The sequence below is a fragment of the Parus major genome, chromosome 13 (genome assembly GCF_001522545.3).
Source record: "Parus major isolate Abel chromosome 13, Parus_major1.1, whole genome shotgun sequence".
NCBI classification, from domain to species: domain Eukaryota; kingdom Metazoa; phylum Chordata; class Aves; order Passeriformes; family Paridae; genus Parus; species Parus major.
This window is the reverse complement of record NC_031782.1, coordinates 9,411,649-9,422,915: the sequence shown is the minus strand read 5'-3', so window position 1 is coordinate 9,422,915 and position 11,267 is coordinate 9,411,649. Positions and strand designations below refer to the sequence as shown.

General features: G+C 49.7%; 1 protein-coding gene across 2 annotated transcripts in view; it reads left to right on the top strand.

Annotated features, from left to right (window-relative positions):
* The window catches only part of JADE2 (jade family PHD finger 2), a 69,071-nt gene that overhangs the window by 13,630 nt on the left and 44,174 nt on the right, over positions 1 to 11,267 (top strand). For both annotated transcript variants that reach the window (XM_015641911.2, XM_015641910.2), the window contains exon 4: positions 5,078 to 5,235. In XM_015641911.2, the coding sequence (XP_015497397.1) occupies positions 5,078 to 5,235 (158 nt within the window). The remainder of the gene's footprint in view (positions 1 to 5,077; positions 5,236 to 11,267) is intronic.

The following is an 11,267-nucleotide window of genomic DNA, read 5'->3' as shown; positions in this document are numbered from 1 at the left end:
TTCTCTTCTCTTCTCTTCTCTTCTCTTCTCTTCTCTTCTCTTCTCTTCTCTTCTCTTCTCTTCTCTTCTCTTCTCTTCTCTTCTCTTCTTCTCCATTGTGTACCACTGCTTTGCAGTGTGGAGTGCTTTGGAAGGAGTTCTTTTCACTAAAACTTTTTTAGTTTTTTAACTTTTAGGGACAGAGATGTTACTGTTTATTAAAAAAACAGGATCCCATCCTGAGATTTGAAGGAGGAGGGACTTCCTCTGCCCCAAGAGCAAGGTCTGAAAGCTCCAAAGTCAGATGGGTGCAGATGCAGGGGAAAATGTGTAACAGAATTCCTGCCAGCTCAGTAAGCCTGGTGTGCAGAGACCTGGCCTGCTGGAGCCCATCTGTGTTGGGCTGAGCCACCTGGTCCCTGTGGATGTGTTTTCTCCTGGGCTGGTTTGCAGCAGGCTCCTGGAGTGCCCGTGCTGGGGGACACTGAGGCCACACCACCTCGCCAGGCGTGATCGGCTGTGCTGGATCTGGCACAGCAGTCCCTGGGCTGGCTGCTGCTTTAAAAGCTAATTAAACCCAGTGCTAGACGAGTGTTTCTTTTCATTTCGATTTAAAGCCTAAAACAGATCAGCTCATTGGCTCTCACCCAGGAGCTGGTTTTGTACAAGTGGAAAGTCATTACCACGGGATCCACGTTTGGTGTTTTTGGGTGGGTTATTTGGGGCAAAAGGGATATTTGGCAGGCTCAGACCTACAGTGCAGTCACTGGAAAAGCCAAGTCCTTGACAGAGCACATGGAGTGGGAACTGGATGGCAGGGAGATCTTTGGGCATTTATAGGGGTTTGAGAGTGAATCACAGCCTAGAAGTTGATGTGAGAATTGCATGGAAAGGTGGTGGAGAGGCTCTCAGAGGGGCTGGATGGTGATGGGGCAGAGGCAGAGAAGGAGGAGAATGCTGGAAAGCAGCATAGCCTGGGAGTCCTTAGCTAAGGGAGGGATAGGGAGCAGCATTTCTGATGCCTCATGGCAATGTCCATTGTCCTTCCTGTTGTGGTGAGGCACTGTGTGCCTTGGCATCTCCCAGGGGTGTGTGTTCTTTCTGAGGTTGTCCAGGTGTTGGACAAATTGATGCTGGTCCATGGAGAGCTCACAGAGATGCCTCAGAGCTGTCACAGGGCACAGGGAGAGGCTGCAGGGCTGTGTCCAGTGGGAGAAGTAGCAGATCCTCGCCAGGGTGGAGCAGCTGATGTATAAGGTACCAGGGGCTCAAATCCAATCCTTGCCTTGCTGGTTTCTGCCATACCCACAGGAGCATCCTTCCAGTGCCAGCCAGATTCAAGTGACACATCAGGATGTGAACATCAGGGGATGTGAACATCTGAGGATGTTACATTTAATCAGCTCAGGGATTTTTCTTTAATATTTTTGAGGAGTAAAAGCAATTCAGCTTTTGCTTCAAAATAGGAAATTACAGAAACTCCAAAAATACCGACATATTGTTGGGGAGCACCTTGGCTGCACAGCCACACCGACCCAGTGTGAACTCAGTGTTGGTTTCATTTGGAAATGTGAAGGAAAAAAATACCCTGGGATTTTGAAATTTCATGTTCTTTTTCCCCGTCTTTAAAGCTGACAGTAAGAAAGGGAGAGGCTGGCCCTGGGCACTGGTGTGATGCATCTCTGAGCATCACTAAACCTCCATGAGGTTCCTGAGCAAGCAGAGGTAATAAAGGAATGTCTTGGTTTGGCCTTTATCCTTAATGGCAGATTGATAGACAGTAACTCAGATTCCATTCAGGGCTGAAAGGGAAGGACAGAGCCTGGCCAGGGCTGTGGTGGTGGTGGGGGGAGCGGGTGCAGGGCAGCAGACAATCTGTCAGCTCCCACGGCCCAGGAGAAACAGTAAACACTCCTATTGAGGGAAAATTGCTTGTTTTCTGGTACCCAACTTTCTCTTCATCGCCAGGTCCTCAGTTCATCAGTGCCCAATTTATCCTTTATTTGGTTTTCATAAATAATTCAGAGGAGTTTGAGTAGAATAATTGAGTCTTTTCCCAACCCTAATCCCAGACAATTCAAAACAAAAAGACATTTAGATTACAATTTGAGCATATTAGCTGTTGGGAGATTTCCAGACAACTGATCTGCTTTCCTTTACAATTTCTGTGCTGTTCTATCATTTCTAAAGTGTTCTGCTTTGATAGTTAATAATTTGAGCATATCCAGTTCTTCATGAAAAGACAGAGGAGTCGCTGTGATAAAGTAGGGGCGCGTGTGCTGCCGTCGGATGGGTGAGCTTATCTGTTTTCCAAGAAGGACTAAATAAATGAAGTAGTGAGATTGCAAATCCAGCCTGTGATGCGCCTTATCTTCAGGGAAATAGATACAATCGTGCTTATTTGGCTTAAAATTAAAACTCAGCTTCTGTGCTGATGCGAGCTGAAAAGCCAGAAGGGATGGATTTGGGGAAGACTTAATGCAGGAGAGCACGAGCCTGGGATCTGCACCATGCTGAGGGGAGAAATTGCACCGAGGGCTGGTCCCATTGCTGTGCAGGCTCCTCTGTCTCCCTCTTCATCAGTAGGTGGAGAGTGTTGGGCCAGGATTTTGACACTGTTCCGTGGGTTCCCAGCCCTGGTGTTACTCCAAAGAGACAGGGCTTGTCACCTCACTGCTGTCCCCTGGTGCTGACCTAGCAAAAGAAAATGGGGATCCTTTGTTTGGGGTGCAGCTCTGGGAAGGCCACAGCTGCTGTGGGTGCCTGGGGAGGCCTCAGGGCATGGTGATGATGTGTCTGGACCCTCCCAATGGGTGGTTGTCCTGGAAAGGGCAGTCTCATGTTCTCTAACAGTATTGTGCTGTTGCCAGGGGAAGGCTAGATTGAATATCAGGAAAAAGTTTTTCACTGTAAGGGTGGTAAAGCACTGCCACAGGTTGCCACGGGCAGTGGTGGAATCACCATTCCTGGAGGGAGTTAGAAAGACATGTGGATTTGGCTCTTGGGGACATGGTTTAGTGCTGAACTTGGCAGTGCTGGGTTGACAGTTGGACTTGCTGATCTTGTAGGGCTTTTCCAACTTTAATAATTATGTAGTTCAATAGTTGTGTGGTGTTGTTGGCCAAGCAGAGAGATGGCACTGCCCCGATGGTGGCCTCAGCCCTGTGTGGTTCAGGCACAGGGGAGCTCTGAGGAGTGAGGGATTACCCAGGTTCATGTTATCCTCACTGGAGCTGGGCACTGAAACTGGGTTAAGGGGATGTTGTTGACCCAGGCTGTGGCCTGTCAGTGCAGGGCTGTCAAGAACAGTGTGTATTTCTACCCTTTATTTTAGAATACACTCTACAGTGAGATTCCTGTGCTTGTTTGGATACACAGACCCACACTACTGCAGGGACTATGATATCTCACATATCCCTTCTCATGTTTAATTAATGCCTGTCTTAATATTTTATTTTAATTTCCCACACTGGCAGTGTGTTAAAAGGTTACTGTGGTGTCTGTAACCATGTCTTTGTAGCACACAGAGACTTAAAGGACACGGATCTTTCCAAACTGAGCTGACTGTAATACATAGGCTGTTAATTATTGTTTGTTGAGGGCTGTTCCAAGACTGTGTCTGACCAGCTCAAATCAGGTTGATATAGACATAGTCAAAAATGTCTCCAAGCAGCTGTATCAGGAGGAAAGTACCAGTAAAATTCAGAGGTCCCAACATAGCAAAGGTTGTTTATATATTGTATTTAACTCTAATTGGGTTAGCAGCTGAGACTCTGAGGATTAAACAAACTGACCTAAATACTGGTCTCAGTGGTCTTAGTTAATGTCTAGTTTCCTGCATTTCAGTTGCTTTGGGTTCACAAATACTCTCCAAAGCATGTTATCTTTGTATCAAAAAATGTAAAACTCTACTGTATTATTTCTTGTGATTCTGACAAAGCAATTCTTATTTGAAGAACAGACTATGAAGAGATATAATAATATCTGAAGAAAACACCTGATCCATCCCAGCCTTGTGGAAGGAATGCAGAAGTAGCAGGGATGGAGTGAGATGGTGTCCAGGCAGGATTGCTGGCACTGGCAGTTATTATTCCAGCTAATAGCAGATGGTACAGAGGAGAAATCATCCATTTTCATTTACAATTTATTTTTATGCTGCAAGAGGCAGGATTGCTCGAATCATTGCTGTCAGGCAACCCTCTGGAAGGAAAACCTTACTTACCGTGAGGGATATTTTTAGAATGAGTTTTTAATCCTTGTGTATTGGGAGAAGATGCTGCAGGGCCAGAGCGAGATGGAGAATGAGACCATTCACTGACTGAAGGACTGGAGGATTTTCCTACAGGAGGGGACCAGGTTGGTCTCACAAGGGGTTTTATTGAGTCAGGAAAAATCTGTGTTTGTGGATGTATAAGCAGCATCTAGATCACATTTTAGCTGGATAAAATTTCTGTCTTCAGCTTTTGCCTGTCCCTGTTCAGAACAATGAGGTGATGTGATGGAGACATGAAGGTGCTTGGGGCAGTGAGGTGACCTGAATGGGACACAAAGGTGCTCAGGATGGTGAGGTGACGTGAGGAGGATATGAAGGGGCATTTTTCTGGGGCAAATGGCTGTGTGTTTCTTTATTCATGTCAAGAACATCATTTTCTCATGGACTGTGAAGGCCAAATGTGGAAAAGCCCAGTTGCTGTACATCCCTTGGCATTTGGAGTAGATTTGTGTGGCTACCATCAATCCCCTGAGATAAAGCAGCCTGTTTCTTCAGTTTAAAACTAATTTTTGGTCTGCATCTTGTCCAAGCTCACACCCTGTGGCTGGATTTCCTGACTGCCCAGTATAGGGGACCTTGAAGGGGTTGCAGCTGCAGGGCTTGGGCTCTTGGCACTGCCTGGCTGGAGGGGAATCCCTGCCATGTTCTCCTGCCCAAAACTTAGCCTGCAGGGGCTTAATTTGACAGCCTGAAGCCACTCCACTGGTGATGCAGAAACCCCCTGTGCTGTCCTTTGGGGGCAGTTTCCCAAGGACACCCTCCCTCAGCACGTGTGCCCAGCCTCTGCTGGACCTCTGCACTCAGTTTGGGTTTTTCCTGGTGCAGGTTTTCCGGACGGATCTGATAACAGCAATGAAGATCCCTGACTCCTTCCAGCTGAGTCCTGATGAGTACTACATCCTGGCTGATCCCTGGAGGCAGGAGTGGGAGAAGGGTGTCCAGGTGCCAGCAAGTGCTGAGGCCATCCCTGAACCTGTGGTCAGGTAAGTCAGCAGCATCTCCTCCAGCTGCTTCTGTCCATGGGGCCCCCTCTGCCTGGTGTCCTCTCTGTGGGCTTCCCTCTGCCTTGGTGGGGTGCACACCATCTCAGGGAGCACATAAAGGTGGTGCTCAGCATTCTGGGCTTGCACAGGGATGCACAGGGACCTCCCCCCACATCCTGAAAGGTCCCTCTTATGAGTGGCTTTTTTTGGGCTGTGGCCATCTGGGGGACAGCTCCTTGTTTGCTCTTGTCAAGATCTGATAAAATCAAAGGAAGGATAAAAAAATAACAGCAGAAAGCTGTGCAGAATACCAGCCTCTGCCTGGCTGCTTGATGCTTCTCTGTTGAGGAGCATGTGGTTGTACTGCTGGTATTTTATGGTAGGGGAACAGGAATTGGCCCTTAAATTAAAAACTTCCCTCTTTACCATGTTTGTGCTGGAGACGTGCTGGGCATGCTGAGATTCAGGGCTTGGGAAAAGGAGCCCAGCAAACAGAGAAGCATCTCCCAGACCTTGTAGAGGTGACGTCTGTCAGCAGAGATCAGGGCTCATTAGCTATTTTAAAATAGGGAACTGAGTTTTAAAATAGACACTTAAACAGCTGCTCAGGCGAGAAAGAAACATGGGGGAGCTGCTACTCCCTTGACGTGTGCGGGGGATTATCCCAGGGCAGTGGCCAAAGCTGCAGGGGAAAGGTTGGTGCTGCCAGTGGGGGAATGGAAAAGGCTGGGAAGAGACCCCAGAACTTGCAGGGTCGGACCTGAAAACTTTCAGGATCAAACCCAAAACTCTCCCCCAGGGTTTACAGGAGCTTTGCATCTCTCGTGTGTTCCCCTTGTGCTGTGTGACACCGTGTGTGCATCCTGCAGGAACATGAAGATCATGCCAGGATGATGCTGGGGCTGCTCATGGCAGCAGGGTGGCTGCAGGGGGATGTGTTTTGCCAAACGATTTGGGCACGGAGCAGAGGCTGGTGGAGGCTCTGCTTGTCCCACAGCAACAGCAGCTGCTGCTGCTGCAGCTGCCGACCCCGCTTCTGAAATAAACTTTTGTGTACGCTCCCCTTCCTCCCCCGGGGAAAACAGAGAAAGAAATGAAACTTTAATGAGTCTGAACACATCAAAAGGGAAGTTGTAAAGGGGGCTGTTGAGTTGATTTAATCCTTGGGAAAAAAAAAAAAAAGCAACAAAAAAAAAAAAGAGAAGGGAAAAAAAAAAAGCCTGTATGTGAAATATCTTTTTTTAGTTGTCTTTGATAGCTAACCACAGGCTGGCCTCACCAGTGCTCTGCTTCCCAGCTGAGGGCTCGTGCCGTGGCTATTTCCAGCTGAAAAGTGATAGCTTGGCACTGCCTGGGCTGGCAGTGCCCATGCAGAGCCGGCAGTGCTGCTCTCCAGCAGTGGGATTTGGCATCCCAGACCTCACAGCCAGGGGCTTCTGGAGTGCTGGAAATGTGCCTCTGTGCTTGTCTCCCAGCCCTTGGATCTGGGGGTCCTGGAGCAGCTCTGCTGCATGTTTTCATACATGGATATTCCTAGATCAACACCTGGAACAGGTCATTCCCTCCCAGGTCCCCATTCCACTCTGTCCTGCTCTGGCACCCCATCACTACAGTGATATATATGGGTGCTGTCCCCCTTCGGTTTCTGGAGAGAGACATCCTGGTGCTGCCCACTCACCTTGAGTGTGAAGTTTGACTTCCAGTGTCAGGTTATCCTCTGAAGAGTTTCCTAATTCTTGGGATTATTTTGCTTGTTTGATTATTCTCAAAATTGGCACTTTTCCATAATCCTTGATGAATTGCCTTCTGAAATAGCTCCAGCTCTTTCTTCAGTACCTCAACATTGTTTTGAGTTCAAGCCTTGCTCTACAAAGAGTTTTATTTTTAAAGCAACAGATATTAGAAAGAAATTCTTCCCTGTGAGTGTGGTGAGGTGCTGGCACAGGTTGCCCAGAGAAGCTGTGGCTGCATCTCTGTGAGAATGGCCAGGCTAGAAAGGGTTTGAGCAATCTGTTCTAGTGGAAGGTGTCCCTACCCATGGCAGGGTGCTGGAACTAGATAACCCCTTTAAGGTCCTTTGCAATGCAAGCCAGTCCGTAATTCTGAAATCTGAGCCATTTTCTATGACCTCTCAGAGATACTCATTGCTGACTCCATCACTGCCAGCTAATCCCAGGTGGATTTCTGCAGCCCCTCTAGTTTGTGTCATGCCCTGCTCATTGCAGGCTGCTCCTGGGCTGCTTTGGGATTGTGCTGCTTGCACACAGCTTCAGCTTCCTCTGCTTGCTTCTCCTGCTGCTCTGTCTTGCACTGTGTCTCAATTGCCTGAACATCTCTCTTTGCAGGCTGGACAGCAGGCATGGCCTGGAGGGCTTTGTCCTCGGATAGACGCCTGTTTGGGATGTTTTGCTTCCCCCAGTGTGATGGGAATGAAATGAAGAGCTCATTTTACAGCAGTGTTAATGGCTACACCTGGTTTGTAGCCATGATGCACATCCCAGGGGGACAGGCAGTCAGACTGCCAGATTTTTTTTTAATCAGGACAGCATGCACACCAGAAGGCACAGCAGAGATGGTGTGCTCCTGCTGAGCAGCTCTCCCTACCAAAGCATCCCTGCCCTCGAGGTTTTCCCACTTGGGGCACTGATGTGAGAATGGGAGGTGAAAAGGGCAGCATGGGAGGTGGAAAGGGCAGTGCTGGACTGCCAGGGACAGTGCAGATTGCAGTCATTTTGCTGTCTCCAGGGTTAGACAGCTTCTTGCATCTTGCCCTGTTCTGGAGAAATGTCAAATGTTTTTTCACAAGAGATGACTCTATCTCATCTGCCTTAAGAGAGCAGCCTTGAAAGTCCTTGCAACTCCATTTACCTGCCCTGTTTTATTACTTTAATTCACCCCAGTCTCCATCTCAGGAGCCGGCACCTTGCTGGTCCTGCCTGAGCTACTTTTGCCCCCACCCTGTGGCTGCTGCTCCATGGCCTCGGCACTGCTTTCCTCCTTTTCCTCCTTTGCTTCCAAACTTTCCTTTGACCACACGCAAAAAATTTCATCTAAACCAAACATCCTGTCTGTGTTGGGTATAGACTATCCAAATTCCTTTAATCTGCTGAAAAAAGTCCCAGCCTTCATGTTTTTTGTAGACTGGAAACGTGGAGCCCAGCGGCTGACGCTCTTTCTCGCTGTCAGCGCTCTGCTTTCCCCCTTCTCAGAGGTGTAACAGAGCATCCTGCCCTTAGGGAGGGATGCCTGTGCTGATCCAGTCCTGATGTTGTCACTTCTGACAGCCACTTCCATGTGAAATTCCTAGGGGGAGGTGGGGGGGCTGGGGAGAAGACACTAGAGCTCTGGGAGCTGGCAAGCAGACAAGCACTGCCTGTGAAATAATAGCCAGCCCATCGTGCTGCTGCTCAGGAGTTGGCTCCTGGGCTGAGCCATCAGCAGCCAATGGATTGTGCTGTGGGGTGTGCAGGAGCTGCTGCCCACTCCAGGGATGGATCTTGTCCTCCAAAGGGTGCCGTGCACGCAGCCACTGCTGCTCTTTTCATCTCCTGCCTGGCTGCTTGGAAACCAGCTCTCCCTGCCCATGCCCTGCCTCTAGGTTTTGTGCCTCCAAAGCTGAAAATTAGATTTTTAAAACATTTTGTTTTACTGGAGCTGTAAAATGCCAAAAGCTGGGGGTGAGGCAGGAGGCAAGAGCTGTATTTTAAGGAATGCTTTCCCCAGAAAGCAGCTGTCTCAAAATGCCTCTGCTAAGAGCCACCTTAAACTCGAGGGTCCTTTCTGGGTTAGCACAAATTGCCGTGCAGTTGTGAGGAAAGCAAGGAGGGAAGAGGTGCGGCATATCTTGGCTTGTTGTCCCAGGAGGATGCTGCTGGCAGCCACCTGGATGCTGGGGTCATCAGAGGCAGCACAGGAGATCAGCTGTTTCCTCTCCACAATCACTTCTGGCTCATGGCTATTTAAAAGAGTTTTATTTTGTATCCGACACAAATGAGAATTGCCTGGAGCTTGAGGGGCTCCAGTGTGGCCATAAAAGCCACTTCCAGTCAGATGGGAGCTATCAGAGGAGTGAGTAAGGTCAGTTTTCCCTTCCAACATGGAATTCCAACAGGCTGGCATCCCCTGCCCATGTGTCTCCTGGTCACCCACCTGTGATGTGGGTGGTGGTGACACTGCATCCCAGTGGTACTGTGTATTCCACCTCTGCTAGAGCCCATGGTGCAAGGATCTCCACTGGCTTTCTTGAACCAGAGCTGAGCCTAACAGAGCCCCCATGTGAGCTCTGCAGTTATTTTACAGCTGTGTCAACAGAGGCACAGACATTTCCAGCATGAGGAGAGACAGATTCGAGGTCCCACTCTGGTGTGGGGTGCATTTGGGTGCTGTATGCAAAGTTGGCTCATCTCAGTACAGCTTCAGGATTAAACAAGGTGAATTAAGGGTAAATTATCAGCAGTTTGGGAGCATCAGGGCTTTGGGTACCTCTCCTGTTGTAAATGGGAAGATGTTTCATATTCCCAGAGTCACACTATAATAAAAGGGACATGGACTTTGCTGGTTGATATGGGTAGGAGGCTGTGAAGCTATTTTTGAGCAGTGGATGTGCCAGGACCTGACCTGGGCTTGTCCCTTCCTGCTGGTGGCGATGCTGGCAGCGTGTTGTGCTTGCACAGTGGAGCATCGCTTTGTAAAGCGGCGGCGCCTATGTGGGATTTTATGCACCTGTGCAGGTTTTATTTCCTCCTTTATTTAATGATTTAATGTTCTTGGCATGTGGCTCCTTCCCCAGGCTGACAGGGATGCAAGCAGGATGTCAAGGTGGCTCTTGGATCTCACATTAGGCCACATTAGTGTGTGCTGTAGATTCTGTTTCCTGTGAATTTGCACACAGCGGGAGGACGAGCAGGAAGGCTGCTTCTTGCTGGCAGGCTTCCCAGATATTCTTGGCATTGCAGATCTATACTTGCATCGTGGCTGTGGCCCTGTTTTAACAGAAAACAGAAAGTGCTGTGGTAACAGGAAGGCACAACCTTGGTGAGTACCAGCTCGGCGACGGCGGCAGCACCAGCGCAAATGCCGTCTGCCACTTCAGCACAGGGGCTGTGTCCCTGTCCCTGTCATGTCCTGTCCCATCCTGTCCTCCTCCCTCAGTCCCCTCTGCCCTTCCCTAATGGACAGGCACAGGTCAAGCAGCTCCTTGCTGTGCTCATGGAACACATCCAGCTGGTGCAGGGCTGGCTGGGTCCCGGTGGTGTGGTGCTGCCCAGTCTGTGTTCATCTCCCCTGAGCTGTGTTGTTCTTTACTGGACTCCCATGAGGAGCTGCCCCCACGTCTCCAGGAGTTCCAGCAGCTCTTTCCAAGGATATGTAGTTGCTGGCAGGTCGTGGCTTTGTGATACCGGTGCAGTTGGAAGAGGAGGCAGGCAGAGCAGGTCTGTCCGTGGGAAGCAGTGCTGGAGATGAGTGTACTGAGGCGGGGAGAAGAATGAACTGGAGCACCAGCAGTGGGTGTAGGACTGGGACACATCCCTGCCCCCACCTTGCAGTGAAAAGACATCACAGCTCCTCCTCATGGGGCTGGGTGCTGCACCCAGAACACCCAGCACTGTGAGGGAGCAGTTCCAGCAAAGGGAGAAAATCCCTCCAGGAGCGGTCTCTGCTGCAATGTGGAGCACAGTAGCCTGAGGAAAGGTGGCCAGGCTGGCCTGGCAGCAGGGTGGCATGATGCAGATGTCCCAGCTATGCCTGGACGTCACCTCTCCCTGTCCCTGGGGAGTGCTGGCTGGCAGCCAGGCTGAATCCTTGCAGCTCCCAGCCCAGGGAGGGCTTCCCGAGGCTGTTCTCAGTGTGTACTCGATGAACCAGCACACTTTGTTCTCGAGTGGTGAGATTGGACTTCCTTTCTTCGGTCGGCGACGCAGGCTGGCTGTTGACTCATCAGCTGCTTCCCTTGGGCTTTGCTGCAGAAGGGGCAGGCAGGATTCTGCAGCAGTTTGAGTAGCTTCTGGAGCAGAGCTTTTTTTTTTTTTTTT